This window comes from Channa argus, chromosome 4 (assembly GCF_033026475.1).
Source record: "Channa argus isolate prfri chromosome 4, Channa argus male v1.0, whole genome shotgun sequence".
Classification (NCBI taxonomy): Eukaryota; Metazoa; Chordata; class Actinopteri; order Anabantiformes; family Channidae; genus Channa; species Channa argus.
The window spans coordinates 6,602,821-6,626,854 of record NC_090200.1 but is presented as its reverse complement, the minus strand read 5'-3'; the positions used below and the strand labels follow the sequence as shown (position 1 = coordinate 6,626,854).

General features: G+C 39.4%; 1 protein-coding gene across 2 annotated transcripts in view; it reads right to left on the bottom strand.

Moving 5' to 3' along the window:
- The window catches only part of LOC137126042 (neural cell adhesion molecule 2-like), a 237,595-nt gene that overhangs the window by 20,538 nt on the left and 193,023 nt on the right, over positions 1 to 24,034 (bottom strand). For both annotated transcript variants that reach the window (XM_067502442.1, XM_067502443.1), the window contains exons 8-15: positions 20,799 to 20,944; positions 15,125 to 15,275; positions 13,153 to 13,340; positions 12,469 to 12,565; positions 10,958 to 11,131; positions 8,289 to 8,408; positions 7,201 to 7,322; positions 5,185 to 5,359 (exon numbers count right to left, since the gene is read on the bottom strand). In XM_067502442.1, coding sequence (XP_067358543.1) covers positions 5,185 to 5,359; positions 7,201 to 7,322; positions 8,289 to 8,408; positions 10,958 to 11,131; positions 12,469 to 12,565; positions 13,153 to 13,340; positions 15,125 to 15,275; positions 20,799 to 20,944 — 1,173 coding nt within the window. The remainder of the gene's footprint in view (positions 1 to 5,184; positions 5,360 to 7,200; positions 7,323 to 8,288; positions 8,409 to 10,957; positions 11,132 to 12,468; positions 12,566 to 13,152; positions 13,341 to 15,124; positions 15,276 to 20,798; positions 20,945 to 24,034) is intronic.

Here is a 24,034-nt window from a genome sequence, read left to right as displayed (position 1 = left end):
CAGCTGTCAGGCAGATTATATTTGGCAATGCCTACAAAAAAAAAAAGAAGTTAATATCCAGAGAAGTTGGGAGAGCTAACACAAATGGAATTTGGAACAACTGGCCATTTCCTTGTACAAATAAGAATAGTTTAACTTATTTTTCAGAAAATAAATAAAGCAATTAGGATTTAATGACTAAAGTGCGGGATTGCATGTAAAATATACACAATGCCATAAACCAGCTGTTTCAGAAAGAGAACCATCGTTCCTGCTCTCTTTCCATCGCAGCAGGCACTTTGCTGTCTGCTTGTTTTACCATAAAATATTTATGTTGTTGACGGAGACTTTTTGTGATATTAATTTTGCTCCTTCAGAAATACATTCATTTAATTTAAACAATGTTTTGTTTATTTCATGGATAAATGAGTTAAATAAACATGTAAACATCAACCCTGATCATGTACAGGGGCAGCCTTTGCTCTGCTAAGTACTATGAGTAAAACTCTTTACATTAGTCAAATGAATTAAGTCTTATAATGAAAATGATGTTTACAGTTAAATCCCTGTGACTTGGTTTCCTTTCGTCTTTCAGACAGTCAACATTTAGCTTTATTCTGAGAACTTTATTCTGAGTTACATCATTTCAGCAGCATATGCCTTTTTGTTTTTGTCCACCAGGAGCAGCAGGAACACTTCAACTGATTATATCCAACAAAGCAATCATTTTTCATCTGAACCCTCAAAGAAAAGAGACTTCAGAGACAGCTGACTGGACTCAGTAAACATAACTGAGTCGGTGCTTTATTGCCAGGCTCTCTTTAACCTCACAGTTACTTTATTTGCTAAATATTGAGCTGCTCATTTTAGATATGCACTTTACTGTCTGAGGATGTGGGTGATGTGTTTTGCTGTACCTAGTGGAAAATTCATCAAATTCAATTGGTAATTTGATAATACAATCTAAATGACAGTTGGTGCTTTTTTCTAAGACAGTTAAACTATAATAGAGTGATTGTCATGCATTTTTTCACAACAGCGCTTTAAAAATAATGCGTTCATTTCGAATATTTATGAGAGAGTTGATTAATGTAATGAACAGCTGTATAAGCACTCGCTTCCTATTTTGAATTACTGGCATTGCTTCCAGGAAAAGTTTTACTTGAGCTCTCCAGAGAGGAGAGAGAAGCCCCTCCAGATTATTTCTTCAAGTGCTTTGATGAGATTATTGCAAACAAAATCTATGGTGCCTGTTTCAATCATGGCTTTTTATGGCGCATGACAGGAGGGAGAGGAGAGTGCCAAGAAAAATACAGCCGTCACAACAAAGCTCAGCACAAAATCAACTATGCTGTATCAGATATGAGTTGAGCCATTGTGTCTTATTTTCTCCAGTAAAGATGTTTGAAGAGCACAGTGTACTACTTTACATATTGGTGGATAAATTAGGTAATAATACTAAAACATATTATAGTTCAATTACTCATGTGTTTTGTGTATAAATGCTGAATCTGCAAAAAGCTAGTGAAAAGCTTTTTAGATAAATTATATACAAACATGTTTTCTTCTGAAATAGAAGAAGCATAAAGTTGCAAAGAATATAAACATTCAACTAAAATGCAATTACATAATGACTGTAATGTAACACCTGAATAAACTGCATCACTGCGATTATGTTTTTACATTAGCTTCTTTTGAGTTCATTTACTACATGCACTTTACATTTTGTAGTTTCAGTCTTCGACTAAAGATCATAAATCTAGAGGTATTACAGGTTCTTTTCTATTATAAAAGTAACTTCCTGTCAGAACACAATGTTCTCATGGCAACAATGCTGGAGGAAAATCACAAGACAACACAAGAACACTCTTCATCACTAAAGCAGTGTGGTAGAGTGATGCAGGAAGATTGGCAAGGCAAAAAAAAAAAAAGCTGTTGTTAGAGACACAACGTTATAATTGGGGAGGGCATAGGGATGTTGCAGCGATTTAGGATGTGAAAAGTAAGCTTTGATTTGAAAAAAAGAGAAAGACTTGAAGGAAGGAGAATAAATTGAAAAGGAACCAAGGGCAGTGTTGCAATCAATGGCATTTTCCTTAAAGGATTCTCTGCGAGCATGAGGGGAAGAAGGTTATGCAGCCTGTTACAAACTAAAATAGGACAGAAAAATCAAAAGAAGGAAAAAAGTAGCTCTCAATACCCAACTCAACTCAATAGCCTGCAGATGGATAATACATAGAGAGAGAATGGAGGAGAGAAATTGGTTGGTGAGCCGTGGAAACATTTTATGTCTGAAAAAGAAAAGAAAACAGAAACAAAAGCGACATTTCTTTCATCAAACGTGCATTTATATGAGAGGCAAAAACTAAAATATTGAGATATTTCAAATCCTATACTGTTGATTGCGCTAACACTGACCAGACTTCTTCAATATCCAATTTAATTTGGTGTAGCAGAAAAATGTGAGTCATTTTTTTTCCCCTGCAGTTTAACCTGCATGATTCTCCCAAATTATATAAATAACTGAACATCATTTTGGCCAAAAAAAAAAAAAAATCGAGATTGACGACTTTGCTTAATGAAAATGCAGCAAACATAAACTGCTATTATTAGGCTGTAAATTGGTATGGGAGGGATGTCAGATGAAAATGAGTAATTGCAGAGTCCTGGGTGTGGGAAGGAGATAGGGAAGTTTGGAAACAAAGTTTGAGGTAATAACCGATTGATTCTCGGGTGAGTTTGGTTCATGCAAGAGAGATACTGGAAATCCTGCTTTGTTTCTGCAGCACAGCACTGTCGCTGTCTACTGTACGCTCCTTTATTGCCTTCATAGCCAAAAAGCTCAGCGCTGTTACTCTTCCTCAAACAAACACATTAAGAGAAAAGTGTTTTTTTTTTTCCTCCCTCTCCCTTCTCTCTCCCGGGCTCTTTCCCACGATGCACTGCTGTTCGCTAACAAGAGAGGACAGCCAATCGAAGTGACCCGCCTTAAGCTTGCCGTTCCCCTGATCTTGTTTTCTATTTGAGAAGCAGCGCACACTCTCAGAGGCCATTTAGCCAGTGTAGTAATGACAGAGGCAAACACTTGCTCAATCCAAAAAAAGCACAAATGGCTTGGAAAGCAGAACAAAAACACACTAAACAGCCTCCCTTTGTTTTGTTTTGTTTTTTTTCTCTTTTGAATGTGAGGTCTTCAGGGGGACATTTTTATTCCAACAATACATGCGTCTGCGCGACTGCAACTGTGTGCGTTCTACTGTGCTGTAGCTACATATTGCACACGCTCGCCTTATCTGCCCACGTGTGTGCATTTGTATGTTTTCATGTTAGCCCAAATAGCCTGGATGACTGGATGAGAAGCTTCCAAGCTTTCTATCCCTTTTTCTTGGAACATTAAGCACCAGAGTCAACCAAAAAAGAGCAACAGCAGCAGCATGAGACTGAGACAGGACTGAGACGGAAAAAGATGTCCGTGTTTGTGTACTGGCTTGTATGACTGTCTTGTGTTTCAATCTGCCAAATGAGAAATGGGCTTGACTAGCCATGCAGAAGCACTCTGTCTGTGCTGCGTTCTGGTGCAGAATTGCAAAGTGGCACCACAGGAGCATCACGTGATAAACACACAAAAGCAAAGAATCATATTTTAAAGCATAAATCTGCAGCCTGAGGGTATTTTTACTTGTGGTCTGTTGGGTCTGTTTGAAGCCAACCCTGGTGTGATTGCACCATTTGTGCTGTTTATCTAAACAGGTAGGAATGAATCCCTAGTGTGGACGTAAACACCGAGAACGCCTGAACAGGAAAGTCTCCGAGCACTTCCAGGCTTCCAAGGACTTGGTGGTGAAAATCCAACCACAAAAGTATATGAGATTCCAGACAAAATAATCAGCATGTTATATGCATGTATGCTGATTATTTTCTCAAATAATTGTTCAGTCTCAGAAAAGAAAAAAGTTGTCACAGTTCTTGGAAGCTGAAGTGACCTTTTAAGCATCTTGGTTTGTTTGACCGACAGTACGAGGGCCTATAGATAATGATTTGGTGTGGAGGAGAATGAAGGGGAGGAGATTTGAAAAGCTTCAACCACAGAATATTCGTTGCTTCACAAGTGACTCAAATGTTTAATCAAAATAATTGCTATTTCATTTTCTGTCCATAAGTTACTTTTTTTGTAACAAGGAAGAATTAGAAATAAACAATTTTACTTGACTAAGTGGTCTTTTCCTTCATGAATGAATTCCAATTACAGTCTCGCCCAACGCTTATATCAAGCTATTAATTGATTCGGTGTTTGTTATTTACAGCACAATTTGCTGTCTGTCACAGAGTAAAGTAGTAGATTTTTTTTTTGGCAAATTCTTGCCACTATGATAATAAATAACCATTTAACACCACTTGGTTGAGACTTTCACTTTTAATAGCTTTAAAAGTGAAAGTCTCACGGAATCAAAAAACACTGGTAATATTGTAATATTGTGTCCACATTTGAATATGTTCTAACTCTGAGAAGGAGTATGATCTTTGATGCAAACTGTAGTAATTAAAGGGCTTTATTATACCTTAATTTCATGTGCTGTGTCAGCTAAAACTGCACCACGTAACATATGACGGTGTGAATAAGTGGACATAATCAGGGGTCAAACTAAAATAGCTAAATAGTTCTTGGCTTATTTTTTTGTCTCTTTCTCTTAAACCTGCAGATAAGTCGCCAATGTAGATACTATGTTGTCAAACCGCGTTTTTAGTGGCGCTACTGTGACATTTCCAACCGAAAAATGTTCCGCTTTTTACTGTGACACTGGAGAACAACTTTAGAGCAAAGTGCTTCTCTCTGGTCTCCGAGATTTAAATGGCATTCAACAATCATACAGGGAGAAATCCATTTAAGGAGAGGCACAGGAACCGATTTCTCCGCTGACAGCGGTCTCATTTGTCCAGAAAGAAATGCAGCAAGAAGGCCTGCTGTGATCTGAGGCTGGCTTTATCTTTACTGGAACATCTTGCTGTATTGCTTTTGTTATTCCCAGTGCTATCACATTTTCCAGTGGAAGGAATTACACGCCACTTAATAAAACAAGTTTAGAAATGTTCCCCGGGGGCATTCAAAAGACATTCAATAAAAGCAGAAGTAGGCAGGGAAAGGAAATGTGAACATATTGAAAAAGGCAAATTACAACACAAGGTTTTCCTTTATCATGCTTTTACCTGTGATGTCAGGTTTCTGTGGCATGAAGAACTGATAGAAGGTCGGCTCCGACAGACCCTTGACGTTCCGCGCAGTGATTTCCACTTCGTATCTTGTGTTCCACTGCAGCGGCTGAAGCATCGCAAAATCATTTGCTCCCGGAACCAGCTTGGTCATCCACTGTTCCTCTTTATCCTGAGCAGAGAAGAATGGTAGGAGAGAGCACAAAAAAACAAAACAAACAAACAAACAAAAAAAAACCCAACGCTACCCTTGAATGAATTGCAACTTCAATCGATGCTCTTTCATTTTTGTCTGCGAGCATCAAAGGGGAGCGGAAGAAGTTGCTTTATGTGATAAACAACAGCTTACGCGTTTGTGTGTTTAATCTGGGGATCGGGAGAGTTAGTACAATTGGAAACTGAGCTGTGGTTGCGAAACGCCCACACACATTCCCTTGCACAAGTGAATAAAAAAGGGTAATCCTGTGTTGAACATTATTCACACATTCTCCGATACCTTTACGTGCCACTGTGCCTTTTTGTTTTCCCTTCCTTACATCATTTTTTATGTTCTTCCTTACACCCTCTTCATCTTGGGACCAATAGCAAACAAAGGACGGGAAACTCAAGAGTCAGGCTCAGAGCTGTACATTGAATTCAAGCCAAATGTATTGTGAGCTTAACATTCTTGGCTCCTTGGCACTTTCTCTGCCAAATGTTAGAGGACAAAGGACAGAAGAAAATAGGCTTTTACAAAGTCAAGATTTGCGCTGTATATGTATACAATATTTCTCTGGCTTGTCAGGCGACTATGGTGGGCCGCGTCCATGTCTAGTCTGCAGGATCATCCGATGTATGATCCTCCATGTTGTGTGTTCCTGACTGCTGGGGATGTGAAGCATCCACCTTTTTTCCCCAGAGACTTCCTGACCCCGTCGTCTGCAGCAGTGTGTTTTTAAACCATTATCACTGTCTCAACGAGACAGAGAAATGCCTGCTTGGACACATTAGGAAATGGTGAGATAGGAGATTTGGACCAGCTCAAATCCACTTAGTCCGGTGGGGAGTTTTGTATTAGTGCCATCTATTCTGCCTCCTGGTGTTATTTCACTTGCTCGCCTTATCTTTAGAGTTTAAGCTGCTTTTTTTTTTTTTTACTATTTCACACACAAAAAATGTACTACTTAAACAGATGAGTGAATTCTGAGAGTTTGTGTACTCTCGTTTAAAACACTTTTGTAAGCGGCGCATGGATTTAAAAACGTTCTTATTTTGCCACAAACGCACCCGCTCAACACAATCAACAGGAATCTATCAAACCAGTGAGTCATACACACTGTGATGGGAGGAAAAGCAATCCCAGTGTCACATCCTGTGTGTCGACACAAAGAACAAGCACTTCAAAATGAAAGAAAATGCCTCCTTTAAATTGGATGATCCTTATTTTGTTAATTTAGTAAATACTTCTTTTATCCAGTTTTGATAAAGCAGCCACTGTAAGCAATTTATCAGCTGCATAACGCTTGTCTGCACAGTGCATCATATCAAGGCATCATATATGTTAGTCATAGATGTAAAAAACAGATACCTTTACATTTTTATTTCCTAGACTTTTTGGATTTGGGGCTAATGTGTGCACTGCTTGAGGCAATTAAGGATCAGTTCTAAGGTAGTAAAGAGTAACACACCTGCATAAATTATTAAAATCCTCCATAATACTGAAACGACGGGTATTTATGATACAACATTACAACTTACTGGATTTATCACTCATCCTCAAAATCTGGACTTCTCTCCATCCTTATGAATGTTTGAAGAGAATATTTTGCTTCCACTGATTTTCTCTTATAGAAAATAATGCTTCAGTTTTAATTCAATTCATCAGGATCTCTTTTCACATTAAAGCATTTTCTTTTTTATCGTCTTACGTTGGCTTGATCTTGACTTCGGTCAAGTCATTAATGGCACATGATCGGCGTGAATTCTGAGAACACACGTGAATGCAGCAGCCGTGTTTAACTGCGAAATACTCACAGTCTTGTATTTGACTATGTACTCCACAATAGGCATCCCTCCGTCATCCTGCTTGACCAGCCCCAACCTATAAGCCTTGCCCACTCCTCTCTGCCCATGGACTGCTGGTGGACTTGGCTCTCCTGAGGGAGACAAGTGAAGGAGGCTTCAGCAAAGAAGCAAAGCAATGTGTGTTTGTTCTGTGAGAGTGTGTGTGTGTTTGTGTGTGTGTGTGTGTGTGTGCATTCCCAAGGAGGAGAGCAGGTGCCAACATGAGATATGAGATAAGGATGCAGTACAAGGAGAGAGAAGGTTTTAAGGTGAATTAAATTCATATTACAAGGCAACTCCCACTGCTTGGCTGTAAGTATTCTTGACTGGAGGCTCTTATTATTCACTGTATTTTACTAATTGGGTCTGCTTTCCACCATTCATTCTTAGTAGCTGCACTGCTGTATAATATTAACTCTTTCTCTATGGCCTTGCCTGGATTTACAGCAATCATGTTGTGCCAGATTGCTAGAATAAATACAAATTTTATCATAAAACCCCTGCAGTATATAATTCTTATGCTGCAGTTTTACAAAAAGACACACATTTAATAGAATCTATTCCAAGCGCCAATAATCTGGATTCATATCAGTGAATTATGAGGAGGTTGTAACAAATAAGCAGACTGGAGCTTCATAATACAGCAAAGAGGTCTCATTTTGGCAAGGTGCTGATGCTTTGAATAGACATTTGCATTTTTATCATTGATATTAGTTCATAAAATCTGAGCACAGATATTTAATATCAACAAACACATTTCTATGTATTAATTGTCCATTTGATAACTGTGACATTTCTGAACTGTGGGCAGCAGAGTATTTAATTATCTACTGTTTGTTAACTGCTGGGATGTGCCAATAATTAACAATTAACCCACGCAACGAAAACCTATTGCTGTAACGAATTCCAGTGATTATGACTGAAGTTCATCTCATAAATATATATCTAAGTGGCTGTTAGAACAGTTCTGAAGATCCCTGTTGGGTCGGCTCCTAATGAGCTGAGAAGCTCAGGTCTCATGAAACGAGCTGAGGGAAAGAACAGAGAATCGGACGTACGGATGGGTAAAGTCTGGAAGGTCTCCGTGTGGCTGAACTCTCCCTGACCCTTTCCGTTGACAGCTGCCACTCTAACCTCGTAAGTTGTGTTAGGCTCGAGTCCCGTCAGCACCACTGTCGCTGGAGAGAGACAGGACAAAAGAACGACTAGGAATCATGCAGACAGCAGATCATGTCAATAAATGAATCCTGACTTACTCTAACTGTGAGTGTGACCTCATTTTATGACACTGTACCAGTTTTGCACTATGTTGTATCAAAAAAAGCATCAGATTTACAAAGTTACGTACAAAAACCTCTTGATTTTTCTCTAGTCTGAAGGTAAACTTGCATACATCCGAGGTTAAATATACCCCAAGATGAAATTATTATAATAAATGTACATTTTGTGAGTAGTTGAGCAATATGAAAGTTATTGTCTGTCATCTCATTTGTTGCAAGTTTGTCAGTATAAAGCCACAGTAATTTAGTAAAACACAAATAATAAATAATATGAGAGGATGAGTAATATCATGCAGAATAACAGTATATATAGTGCAACAATGTAAACATTTATTTTCCAGTATGGTGTATTTCAAGATAGAAATTACTAAAGAAAAAAGTAATACACATGACATGACATCATAATATTAACAGTAACTAACAGTAAACAAGGCATTAAAAATGAGATAGGAGTGTGACTCTCATAAGCTCCCAGCACATTAGGATGAAGAATATTTAAACTATAACAAACATGAACATATTCAATAAAAAATGTGTTGCATCCGAACTGTAAATTGCATTAATTATCAAAAAACTGAAAATCTCATTATCACACCGTATTACAGATTCCTATTTAAATTCTACAGTCACTAGAGCCCATTTACATAATCTTGACTATTCAGAAAAAGCCAGCAGAGAGTCAGCAGTGAAAGTTGTTGTTTTTGTCTGTCTGCACAAATTAAATACTTGAATGGTAATAGGTGCTTTTGCAGTTCTTTAGTCCCGGAACTGAAAACAAATTCTGCAATTTGCAGCCGTGCTAGGTTACTTTCCAGGCTATAAGCAGACATTTCAATTTGGGCAAAAGCATTCAAATGAAACGAGTCCAGGCATCTCATTATATTGAAGAGTTTATTGTGTAAGTACTTTCTGCTGAGGATATCTGGAGTGGCTTCTATGATTATATGATGCCATTTAACTGGCTTGTAATTAGTCCAACTCACTATTTTTATATTCTAGCCCCAATCTTGAATAAGGAGACACATTAAATGAAATTACATTTACAATTAGGCTTTATTTATCCAGTTCTGTTTTCGCAGTTCTGTTTCCTGCCTTTGTGTTTTATGCATTTCCCTTGGTCCTTTCCTCTACACGTGCAGCACAGTTTAACATATACAATTAAAGTGCAAGCTGCTGTTTAGTATTCACCTCACTGTATCTCCATTTTGTAATGACTCTGGAATAAGGGATATTAGTGATAAGCCCTTCAGGTTTGTCAGACCTGCTTATCACCCAACCGTTCGTCCTCTGGCTTACGTCTTCCATCCATTCACCCTTCACCTTGTGGTGTACTTTTCCACCAACAGGCTCAGAAATCAATTTGGAGTCATAAAGCATAAGAAGAAGAGGAGCGTGCAGGCACTCTTTCCACAAGGTGCTCGAGGTTCGTCATGACCCAACAACATCTCCGAACCGAGGCTTTGACACATCGCATGACAGATCATTTGACACGGCTTCTACTCGTGCTCGATTGGTGTCGGTCAATGTGTGCGGGGTTAACAGACAGTAATGCTGGTTAAAGCTTGATAGGAGCTTAATCTGGCACGGCTTCACTGGTCTAAGCTGCATCTTTTGAACTGACTGTGTGACAAAATTCTAAATATAATTTTTAAAAGGAAAAACTGCAGTAGTTATCTTTTCATTGACAACTACGTACTGCACTCTACATGTGTACATTTGGTCAATCGGGAGTCAAAACAGGATCAGGTCACTGGGACTGTAATGGACCAGCACTGTCGTCCATTATAGTCCCTGAACACTGAATCTTATCTGTATATATAATTTTTCTGTTTTACATTTTTAAATTTGTAAATTATTTTGAGTAAAAGACTTTTCAAACTTCCTTTATTGTTAGCGTGTATAATGATGTAAATTAACATATAGATTGATATGAAATCTCACACTGTATATATTGTAACTCACTGCTCATGCAAATTTCACAGCTTGAGTGGCAAGAGTCTTCCAAAATAAAAGGGAATCAGCATCTGTCCAGGAAGCTGGAAGAACACATTAAAAACTGAAATATGCAGCACTAATAGAAAAAACAGCAGCAAGTGCATTAAATGGTCATAAACATGCATAATCTCTGGTCTGATCATTTACCACCACTTTATGTTCAAGGGGCACTAAGAAAATGACCTAAAAAAGCTACTTAGAGATAATGATGTGAGTTTTTCTTCCGTGGGGCAGAATCTTTGGAACGTTAACAAACTTTAAGTAAATTAGCTCTGTCCATAAAAGCTGTCAGCTTTCACCAGAATGTGCTGTACACCTCAACAGCAGACAAATGTTCCTTAAACTGTGCATAATGAGTCTTGTAGTATTATAGTATTAGGAGTTTAAAAAAAAAAAAAAAAAACGGTGTTACTGTTACTGTTGCGAAATTTAAAAAATAAAAAAAAACTCACTCTGGATGCTGTGTGACTTGACGTCCCTCCAGTCCTGTGAGCCCACCTCCTTGTACTGCACCAGGTAGTAGCTGATGGGCACACCCCCATGAGAATCTGGCTTCATGAAGGTGACGGTTGCCAAGCGTTGGGAAACAGCTGAGAGTCGCACCGAATATGGATTTGATGGTACATCTGGAAAGATGTGAAAATGTTGAGGATTTATATGTATAGCAACCATAATCTGTTATTATAGTTACTGTACCATGCTAACATATGCTATTTAGTTCTACTGACAGCGGGAGAAAAGCATCTGATCATACACTAAAGCGCTGGATACATTTTGGTTTTGAAAAGTTAAAGGATCACCAACATTATTACAATTCATCTTATAGAGAATGTGAATGTACATCACACTGGGTTAACTGTTTGAGGACGTGGGGGCCATCAGTCTGTTTAACTGATGTCTGCTACAGTGGACAGATTGTGTTATCTCCACAGCGTAAAGGATAAAGGATAAAGGATAAAAGTTGTTTAAATGGTTCAAATCAAATGGAGATGCGGAGAGAAAGGTACTCTACCAGGAGAAATTAAATTGCAATAGCAAGCAATGGTATATGGAAAAACAAATAAAAATAAATACAGTCTCCCAGTGGCTCTGTGCAAGATCCGTTCATTTACAAGCCGGCCAGCTGCCACACTAAACTGGTTATACAAGATAAGGCGTTGGCTCCTCCAATGTGACACTGCTTTCCAGAATCAAGACAGAAAGAGAAAACAAAGCCTCCAAATCACCAGTAGAAAGGCAGGGGGTTCCTCACAACATGCTGCATGAAAACAAAAATGATTAACTTCACATTGTCTATAGTGATGCTTCTCTCCTAAAGTTTCAGTGCTATATTAAGAGATTTAGTGGCGGCTTTGGAGATAATGCTCCTTCTGAGTCTCCATTACTGACTCAGTTATTTACTACAACCTGCGCACTGTATGTGTGTTTCCCTGTCAGTGTGTGTGTGTGTGTGTGAGTGTGTGTTCGTGTGAGTGTGCGTGCCTTTTTGCAAAATTGCAAGTGGCACAAAAACTTCCAAAACACATTGTTTCCTCCAAGAGTACATATTAGGTCAGCTTTTCTACTCACTACTTTCCTCCTTAGCCAGAGCAATTCAATCTGCACTAAAGATAATTGGACTGCACTATTGTGTATTAGACTGTGCTACAGTAAATTAGAGAGTACTTCAGTGAATAGCAAGGTCTATGGTAAATCAGGTGGCACTATTTGAGATTAGGTTAGCCTGAATAGGGGTTGGGACTTGCTTTGGACTTTATCTTTGTGAGAATTGCAAATAAGGCTATTACCATTAGTGTGGAGGTAGAAGGTTACAAAGTAGTTGAATGGTTAGAGTTACTGTGAGTGTAGTGATTCAAAAGGTGTGACATCCCTGACTCCACACATTCTGGACCTGAAATTAATTCGCCAGTCTCATTAGCTCAGGTAAGTGGCCACATAACAGTAGCAGCACTGCGAGACTCACCTGCCTGTGCCAGAATAAACTCCTGATATCGAACTCCAATGTTGTTCCTGGCTGTGCAGTTGTAGCGACCAAAGTCCCTGTCCGACATAGGAGTCACCTAGAAGCAGAAAGTAATCATTTAAAAAGGTTAAGTTAACAAGTTAAATGGTTTTAATCAATTGCAAAAGTGATGCTAATAAAGTTGCCATTCGTGCAAAAAGTTTTGGTTTAGCTTGTCTTTGGATATCCCACTCTGGGTTTCTGCTTTTACTCCACTACAATTGATGATAATAGAATATCTTAGTGGTTTAAAGAGCTAAAAAGTCAAATGAAGCTCATTACACACTAATTTTAAAGTTAGCATCTATCCGTGGAACATAAGGAACATTTAGCAGCTAAAGAACCGGGTGATTCCATTAGGGGTTGGCAGAGACCAAGAACAGCACTTCATCAAGTTGACAGAAAAAAATGGCTATTATGATGTAGTAATGTTGCTCCGTGTCTGCAGGATTTATTAATTGGTTACATGAAATGTTAAGGATCAATTTTCTGTCATCAAATTGCTTAATTGTTCAGGACTAATGTTGATTAGTGCCAACGCTCCTTTATGGTGTTAAGCTAGGTAGAGGGAGATTTATCTCAAGTTCTGTGATCGCTCATTGTCAATGCCACCACTACACCTTTGATCACAGGACTTGTACCCACCTCCAGCACAGACTTGCCCTCTGCACCGTGTACCCGCATGTTGGCAGTGCCCTCTGTAGAGATGGTGAAGCGCTCTCTCCTCCACAGCATGGTGGCAGGAGGGTTGGACATAACATCACAGCTTATGTTCACTGGGTTCCCCTCCCACGAATAGTAGATGGTGTGGTTGGTCAGGAACTTTGGTATATCTGCCAAAAAAAATCGAGATGTTACCTCTTACGCTTGCCTCATTTATACTGTAAAGCAGCTTATTGCACTGAAACAAGACCTAAATTGCTCCTGCTTGTGTGTCTGGAATTTGTGGCAGCCAATTAAACCTTCAAATCAAAGGGAGCTGTGCAAGATGATCAAAGACATAAAAATGACCTGCTTAGGACTAACCAACAAATACCTCAATGGGAGAAGAAAAAGCCTTTCATAAATGCTCCCAAAACTCCCTCTGCAGTGGTAAAATGGAAAAAAAAAAAAAAAAAAACTAAAACCAAACCTAATTGAAGACACCTCATGCTGGGGAGGGGGGGGGGGGATCTCAATTACAATCATCTCCAGAAAAATAAAAATAAAGGATGCAAAGAGAAGCTCATTTGCCCCAGCAAATAGGAAGGGCAGTAATGGACGATCGCGGGGGTGAGCTGTCGTGCGGATTTGTTTTGGCCCAGTCAGCCCAGCTCAGTTGGAGAGGCATTATGCTTGTTTTATGCTCGCTTGCAGGATTCCATTAAAGAGATTGATGCCTGGCTCTCTGTCACAGGCGAGGACGTGTTATCCCCCTGCAGCTTGCAGTGACTTAGTAAATGAGTTCATTAGTTCGGTGGCAACGGCTGGCTCAGCCTCGCCACACTCAGACACACAGCCTGTGCCTTTCTGCAGAGTGGGAGTCAAGTTTGAGAGCAAGTTGTCAGCTGTGGCTCTAGCAAAACAAGTTTACAGTATAATGACAGCAACTTTGCTTCATGGTTGGAGAGTGGGTTGCATGCATGTGAGATTTGTTTTTTTCTACATGAGGATGCCATCAAACTTTTTCCAAAATGTCAACTTTTCAAGAACTATGCAAAACAGGTTTCGAAGAGAATCCATGAACCCAAAAGTCACCTCAGCCAGAAGAGGAGAAAATTGGTTTCCACATGACAACAGAGATACAGAATTCATTTCTTCCCCTCACTGTCTTTCTGAATATATTTATTAGTCTGCCCTCTCCCTTTGTTGTTCCTCCCAGCTTCAAGGTGGAAATACTGCCACAGAAATTTCTATTGGTCTTGTTCAGGCAACAGAGCTGCTCTCATAATGAACCTAATCATTTCAAGGCCAAAATGGAGATCTTTGCTTCAGAGCTCATTAGGCAGGGGATAGCCCGCCCCAAATAACCCCAAACAACCAGCAATGAGGAATGGCCGCTCTCATCGGGAAGTAAGGGAGCTGTCGGAGGGGGGAAACGAAAGGCAATGCATGATATCCTCGCAGTAATTAACCCTTCTGGAGGCTACGTGTGTGTGGTGAGGTGGATGCAGGGCTTTGAAAGGGGTCTGAGTTGTTTATAATAACATAACGATCTTCAGAAAGAATTAAAGGCCACAGTGCAAAGAAATTATTAGAACTAAGCCCGGTTGACCTTTTGAACTCTATACACGACTGTGACCATTTCACGCATCTGTTGCAAGCTTGTTGGTTTGGATGCTTTAATGTGTGCATGTGTTTCAATTCAATTCACATCAAAAGAGGATTGGATGAGGTTGTATCAGGTGACCAGAAGTCCAACAATCTTATTCATTTAGCCCACAGGCAATGGAGAATTTCCAACCTTTTGAGCACTGAACAACAAAGTCAAAGGAAAATGACGTGAGTGTCAAAGAGGAGTGTATGATAATCACATTTTAATTGAGAAGTCAAGAATATTAGAAACCGGGTACTAATTAGCAGGACTAAAAGACTTGTACAGAGCCGTTCAGAGCAAATGGAATTTTAAAATACTCACACTCAATGTCCAGAAACATGCTCTTCTGATGACCTCCAATCCGGCTGAGTGCCTCACAGTCGAAGCGACCCAAGTCGGTGAGCCTAACACCGCTGACTGTCAACACCGACTTTCCATGGCGACCACGGACTTCAAATCGTCCATCCTGACTCTGTAGACACAAACACACCCACCTTATTTTTGTAGTCACCTTTTTTGTTGGGGTTTCAAAGAGAGAAGTTCTAAAATTCTAGCCATTAGGTTCATTTGCACAGAGGGTGGGAGGTGGCATTAACGTGCCGATAAATTTCACACAATTATATGTATCATATGTGCAACTGAACACAACAGAGCAAGGAACAGCAGCTCAGACAGACCTAAGAAGCACAGAAATAGAGGGAGATCAATGATCGTTTTGCCTTTCTAATAGGGTTCAGCATTTTATTTGCGATTTTTTTTTTATACTGCATTTAAAATATAAGCCAAGTCTATGTTTATGAAAACGTAAGGAAATGACTGGTTGATTATGGCATAAAGGTAATGCAAAACAAAATGAAGGAGAAACCCTCGAAGTCCATCGCTGCCGCCAAGTAACTTGCAGAAGGTTCTTCATCCAACTTTGTACTCGTGACTCAATGGCAGTCCCTTGATCCAGTTTGACCCCCCTTGCAGGCAACCGTCACTCGACCCACAGAGTCAGGGTTAATGCAATAAACTGTCGATTTATTACAAGGTCATTACATCTGTATGAAGACAGATAGCATCAATTTGAAGCAACGGGTCAATTACAGCAGACGAGGCTATCACTCTAGGAATCGACATTCACTCGTAATGAGAAAAAACACCCCAGGATCATCGTTGTTCCACACATGATACAGCTGTAGCCTGCAGACTGCTACCGAACAGATAACCTCTGTCACCCCCATGAAACTACTTTTCAGTGGCACAGCCCATGGACTCGGAGTTGATACATTTGAGAGCTGCGTGATTGGAGCAGATTTTTTTATTTTTATTATTTTTTTTTTTTTGTGACCGCAAGATGTGAAGGTCAGACGCACTGGGTAAAATAATTTCAAACAATGTCACTAGTTGCTTTTTATCCTGAAATACCTTGTTTTCCCATTTTGAGTCTTGTATCTGTCTTATTTCAGTAAATGAAAACTTAAACAGAGGCTACAAAAATTGATTTGCATCCACACGTATACATATACACGATAAAATCAATTTGGTTGACATTCACCATTCGACATTTACACAGACGTTTAGCTGAGTATAAGTACCTAACAAAATGTACATGGCATATATTGGGCCAACATCAATCCTGGGCTTTTGAAGTCTTTGTTCATAAAAAGACAATGCTGTCAAAGATAGCAGCAGCGTTTCATGATTGCTGCTAAGTAATGCTGATATGGACTGACTTGTGTAATCGGAGACACTCGTTCACATGACGTCCTTGTTGCAGGAAAACAAGATTTTATTATGAGAGGTCTGATGATATGCACATGCTTCATGAGCACTAAATTATTTTAGGAGCAGAACAACAAAAATGGCCAGAAGCTCTGTGGCTAAGAAAACAAAAAAAGAGTTCCACCAAAGGCATATGTACCACCATGATCAATTCAACATCCATATGAGTCCTAAATGTGTTCCCACATTGCTGCTATCTAATTAGTAAACTTGTGAACCTTCAATAATAGAATTGAAGTTACGTTGTGTTCTTTCCCAATACAGAAAGCAGCCAACACATTTTTGGGAGCGTTTTCCAGCTATATCTGTAATCAGAAAAAGTCCATTTTGTGTATTGTTGGTGTAGCATCTTTCATTCTAATCACCGATTTCTCGGGTGATTTTGAACAGCAGATCCCCGAGATTATGTTCTTGACAATGAAACTGTGTCTCCAGCACTGTAATATCTTGTAACTAAAACAGATTGTTTCAGCTAAAATCACTTTAAGTATTCCATTCACGCTAACTGCCCAGTTCTCAATTATTCCATATTGCATATTTTTATCACAGTACATTCATCTTGTGAAAAATGAGAGAAATGACTTATACACATATTTTCCAAAAAAGTGCAGGATGAGAACTGGCTTAGAAAAGTAAAGACAAAGTCTGTCATTCAAGATATACAGATTTATCAGATTTCATTTTTTCAGTATTTTCTTTCTATCTATTACTGAGTAACATTACATATAGAGCAATAAAGACTAGAAAATAGTGGTTTTATACAACAATGTTCAGAGCACTGTGTCTGCAGGATGTACTGTATCTCTGTCTGCATCTGCTCTCTATGTGTGTGCACAGTCTGCACACCTCACCCACAAATTCCCCCAATAAATCAATGCACATCCAGCTCCTTCTAATGCCCTCCTGCCACCCCTCTTTGCCTCTGCTAATGCTCATTATGTGTCTAAGCCTCATAAGCCATGAAACCCCCTCTTTTGAATCACACTCTTTTTATGTTGTCGCTTTTGGGCTGCTTCAGCATTATCCTGTTTAGAATGGCTTATCTTTGCTGTTATCATTGCAATACTATCAACCAATGAGGCCTGGTTCTGGTCTCTTTGTGCTGCCACTGCACACTTTAGTTGTTTGCCTCACCAGCTGAGGTCAATGAGATTGGGAGGGTGTGTGTTGAACGGGAATGCTGAGGAACAGGGGGATGAGAGAAGAGGAGAAGGAGGAGAAAGCAAGGAAATCTTCCGAGAGGCAGCTTCTGAGTCAGGAAATTACTCGCTAACTCCCCCTCCTCCTCCCCGCCGACTGACAGGGTCTGTGTCTAGAGACGAACTCACCCCCTAAAGCACAGCCTGTTTGATATGCAGCTCAGTGGAACGACAAGGCAAGTGGCCAGACGTGAACACAACAGCGAGTCACATGCTCACACAGGAGAAACAGACACATGCATGTTCCTGCAGCACCAGGCGCACACACATACTGTGTGCGTGGTGACAGCAACACAAGAGCAAAGATAAAAAGCAAAAGAAAAAAAAAAAGAATAAGAATTTGGAAGTTGAGGGAATAAAGAGACTGGAGGAGATGAAAGGATAAGCAGGTAGTAGAAGCAAAGGGGAGCGAAAAAGAGAAAATAAATGAAATCCTGCCCCCATCTGATCCAAAAGACCTTAAAAATGAGAATGTGTGTGCGTTTACAGTGAACACATGAAGCTAAATCTGCAATCTCTCAAATGGGATTCTAGTGACTGTTCCTGTTATTGTTTGAGTCCAAATGCTGGAGAATTTTCAGATATTAAAAATGTCAGCAGTAAATGTCAGCGAGGCTGGAACCACACTGAAGTCTAATTCTGGCGAGCGCAGCTTATTCCAACCGTTTTGCACAGGGGCTGACCACAGGGTCTTCATATTTGCACCAATCTAATGATTATTGTATCACCGCATCCTCATGACAACAACAAAATGACATTTAATAATGGTTTTCTGGTTCAAGGAAATGGAGGCCAACTAAGGGCTTCACAGAGGAAGCAACAACAAACCCTCAGCAAAACATTACTATTATCTATTCAACTATTCTGCAACACCGTTTGCCGTTTTTGTGACCGAGCACCAAATGAAAAACAAAACAATAATCTCAGTGGGCCTGGGAGTCTGCTTTTATCAAGGTTTAATTCTCAAATGTTCTGTGATAAGAGCTCAAATAAACAGAAGTACACTTCAAAGCCTGACTGAGGCAAAGGTTAAAAAGTTGCACAAAGGCTAAGGTCTACTGAATTACTCTATGCAGTGAGTCAGTCAAAAGTACAGACTTTTATGTCACTTGCTCTTCAGCCTTGGATATTTTGCATGAATACAACAGAGGCTACAGTGCCGTTTGCTAACCTTGCTCATAAGTGAAACAATACCGGAAGAGCGCAAGAATACCCCCCTCAAATCCCACCTCGGTTCATAATTAAATTCCAGGAACTGCATCCCATTATGTTCTCTTAGAGAGGGTCAAAGTGTTCGTTTACAAAGAATGAGAAGAACAGAAGCAACATTATGCAGTGAGCAAAACTAAGCCCTTTGAAGCAAACGGCGTCTCAGCAAGCATAGAGTGTGCAGACTGGATATGCAGATTGCAGAGTAAATTGAGAGAGGAACATCCTGCCTTAAACCTAAATGACTACGACCGTCCATCATGCCTCGTGCTGCAGAAGCTGTGTTTGTCTTTGCATATGTTATGTGTGTTGGTTTGCACTGCACATTTCCATAATTGCATTTGCTGTGAGAAGAGAAGCACTTACTCTCATTTTCGGATGTGATTTATCAATCCGAGCGATTCGAGCCAATGCACACATTCATTTATCTCTGCGGTGACCTTTTTCCTGAACAACAGAATGGCTGCCATCTTTGGGTTTTTTTTTTTTTTTTTTTTTTTTTAACTGCTTCTGTGAAAGCTGTGATGGAAGCGCATATGGGTTTGACATTGATGGGAGCTTGTTTAAGAATAATTACTTTTCCAAGAAAATGTGGCTGCAGCTCATTCCATCCATGATTTGTGAGGCTCTCCTCACGGCCAGAGTGAATAATGGATGCCGAGAGAAAAATACACAACAGAAACTTAGCATCTTTTCCATTTCTTAAGTTGGATTACGTAAAATGCCTGGAGTCAAAAGTGTGTCCTGAGAACTTCAAGGTTCTTGTTGCTTTTTTGTGCTGAGAGCTAATCAAAATAAATGTGTGTGCGGATTTCCCTTGAGATAACATTCTCCACAAAGTCGAGAGATTTAGACACTCTGTCTACACAACAACGACCAAGGTGAATGTGTAGGTAATATCTGAGTGCAGCTTTGATGTTATGAGTCTTTGAGGTTTCACATGTCACAAATGCACTATACAAGCAGCTCATCCATCCATTCAGTGTTGTCAAAAGGAAACATGAGGATCAATTATCAACTCTTGAATGTAATGTTTTTAGCATATGCCTGTAGACAGGCTCTGAACAGCCCTGCTAGCAATAAATGGCTGTAATCGCAACTTCATGTATGGCAGATGGGAATGATAATGTCTGCTTTTATTTTTATGGGGACATACACGAGTAATTACCTGTTAATGTCAGCTATTTCTTTTAGTACTCAACCAGACTAAGCACAAAGAGCCCATTTTTGTCTATATAAATAAAAAGAGAGACATTTTAATGGTTACCATAAGGACAAAAACAGAAGAAAAACATTATACGTGTAGTGCTGCACTAAAACCCTGTAATATCACTTGTACTGGTTAACTTGAACGGCATGTTCTCCTATACAGTAAGTAGAGGTAATTTTAGGACATCTCTACTCCCACTGTGTGTCTGTGTTGTATACACACAATCCAGTGATTCCTGGAACCAACATAACATAAATGAGGGGTCACAACATAAAAATCAGGATAGACAAGTGGGAAAAGGGAACAAATCTTTTTTTTTCTTTTTAGTTGCTATTCCATATTAATTATAGAATTGTGTAGAAAGAAAGAAAGAAAAAGAAAGAAAAGAAAAGGGGCTGCTTGTTTCCTCGGAGTATTTTTCAAACTAGGGAAAATCAAAACATGGAAAATGATCTGTGAATACTCTATACTGTGTACAGTATATATTATAGGCTGAGTTCTGTGTGCTCAACCCGTAGCCCCAGCCCTGCTTTGTGATGATACATGCGCGTGCACATACACACACACACGCACACCATGAGAGCCAGATGGACTTTCTGGCAGTTTCTACCTTGTCTCCATCCACGAAGGTCTGGCCATCGGTGGCTCTCCTCCAGGAAATGTCGGGCAGAGGCTCGCCCTCAGCCACGCAGGAGATCATGGCGGCGCTACCTTCCACGGCTGTCACATTTTTCAGCTGGGTGATATGGGGCTGGACTGCAGGCCACAGAGAATAAGAAGGGAAGAGGAAGTCAATAAGAGAGAAAAAATGTGATAAGTGGGAAAGAAAAGATTGAAAGGCAGCAGGAACATGGAAGGAGGAGGGGAAGTGAGTAAGTAAAAGCAGAGGAACTGCCCAAGATCTAGTTCATATGGGAGGGGACATGGAGACTATATCATAGGGTTTAAACACAGAGCTGACGCATCACTTTGGTACTGACAGTCTAGGCCAAGATCATTTCTACCCTTCAGTCATACAGTTTGGTATAGTGCATTTGTGTAGATTTCTTGGTGTAGATGCCACAAAGCATTGACTTTGCAAAAGTTTTAAAGTCTAAAACATATCAAAACTGCAGCCGGCTCAGTGTGTGCTTCACCTTTTTTGTTTTAAATAAATATAGATTTTTATCTGCAAGGATGCCTCTCTACGTTGTGATCAGCGTTTGATGCAAAGTGAGCACTGCGATAAGTGCTGAAAAGCGTATCGCTGGGTGCTGTTTCCTGCTCGCCTCCTCCTGATAAGTTGCTCCAAGCAAGCCCTGAGACACCATGCATGTCAGGAGCACAGAGCATTACATACGAATCACGGGTTGCTTCTCTTACACGCACTTCAGTGTAGTGTGTAACTGGGTGCCGGCAAAGTAGTCTGGAATAAAATCCAAAAGAAAAGGGGAGGTGAATGGAAAACAGCCACTATGGTACTGAATGCTTATTACACTGCCCAGAGGGGATGTAGGCAGTGTTTGGCAATTTCACATGGCTCCAACCTCAGGGTGGGGAGGATATCTCAGGGATTTTGGGAGCTTGTCAAAACATGGGGTTGCACAAACATACGTACAGGCACACACACAGAAGTTTGGATTACTAACTGTAGAAAATCTTGAGTTGAATAACCTACTTAGCCAGAGTGTGTACAGCTATGCTATAGTTAAACTAATCTCTAAACATAATGCAAAGTCTTTTCTTAAAAGGATAATTAAGACTTCTTTTAGAAATTGTGGTGTTTTTTATGAGTTATAATATCGTTAAACTCACGATGATCTGGGGGCAGTCAATTTTAAACAACAGCAACTAAGAAAGCTGCAGTTTGTTTTTTTTTTGCAAATGTGACAGGACCTTACACATAATTGCACAATATGCTCTTATACCTAATAAAAAAGCATATGAGTACTGGCAATGTAAAAAACAGGATAACAATCAGTGGTGACAGAGCACTGATTCTTCTTTGTGATATATGCAAATATCAATATGACATCGGGTGTAAGTTGGACTCTAATGAATATGATTGGATGTTCCCTAAACAGATGATGAACGAGCAACTGCCGGTACAAGATGAATGAATCAACTGATGCAAATATGTAAGTGCAAAGTCAGTGGTCTGCATGCACTGCAACACATTTATCTCTCATTGCCCAGAAAAACTGTGGGTGCTCGAGCATAACAACTCAAGGTTGTAGTGGGAAGTCAGTCTTCAAACTGTGATGGATGCTTAAAATAAAAACACTTAGCGACCATTTTAGCATTCCCATCATTTTCTCAACTAAGTACATTTGGACAACATGGGAATGTCTTCAAAACCTGTATGGACATATGACTGCTGCTGTTTCTATCCAGAATAAATGATGGCTAAAAACCATAAACCATAATTCCAGTGCTAACACTAACAAAAATAGTCAACCTAATGAGTTTAGTCTATAACTGAGTTTTAAAATGGTCCTGTCCTAGAACAGTTCAAACATATCTGACAATTTCTACTTATTTGTAAAACTAATTTACTTAGTTGAAAAATTACCCAGATTGAAGTGGCACGTTCTACATTCCTGTAAAACAATCTGCCTGATTATGTTGTGTGTGTGTGTGTGTGTGTGTGTGTGTGTGTGTGTGTGTGCTGGGACAAAGGGAAGCTGCAGTGCAAACAAGTAAACTGATCTCAACACACTTGAGTTTTTCTTGCTGTAAGAAAAAGAAGCTTTAAAGTTTCCCAATGAGATGAAATGGCTTGTAAAGATGAAGTGTGCAGAGAGGAAGCACTCTACACGATTGTCCCAATCTATTAAACCATGTAATGACTTTTTTTTGTCTGAATAAACCATGTGTTTTCCACTCAATTACAGAACATATATATGCAGTTGAAACTATCAAACTCTCATACTGTACAAATGCACATATAAAAATGTCAATAATAGAGAGAGTGGTATGAACTAGTTCTTCATCATAACGTTATCTGCAGCCATTTTGCCCCAGATGCCCTTCATCATGCAAATATTAAATGGAAAATGTTTCATTTATCAAGCATGGTCCAAAAACCACTCTGCAGGGAACATTATTAATAACACATTATCTAAAACATTTCAACTCTAAATGAGAAAGAACTGAGAAGCATTTGTGTGCTAGAAGATAAAAATCCATAATTAATTTGACCTTCCAGGTTTGGGCTATTTTGACAGCCAGTTTGATTTATAAAATTAAGCTTCTGTAAGTTTCTCTTTAACCCAGTCTACTTAAAAACAAGGGTATTTTACTCTAGCATTTGTTAATAACTATAATTACATCTTATTATATTAATTATAGGTATTATAATAATTATACTTGTAAATGTTGCATTTAGCTATCTCTGTCAGTCCTGACACTCTCTGAATACAAAAACAGACTCACTCCTCAATCTTGTCCTAAACCTGTGACAGCATTACCTGTTTTCAGTGCGGGAGCAGAAAGTGAGTTAATGACACAACTGAAGGAGCTTTTTGACACTTGAACGTATATAAATACAATTTTGCTACAGGAACAGATTTAGCAATGTTTATGTTGACACGTCTTAGCTGTAAATACAGCTAATGCCTCCGTATGCTGTGTTTGCATCCCCTCCATGGTAATATAGGACTTTACATAAAGCTTTTATTCCTCCCACTGACAGATATCAGAAAACAAAGCATGGTGTTGACTGTATCTGATAACGATAATGTGTGTATTTGTTGTTTCAGCTGTACTGATCCAGAAAGCAAATGTCAGCATAGATTCTCTCCTGTCATCCACAATGCTCTATATAGCTCCGCAGAAATTTGAGGGTTTAATAGAAAAAGACACCAT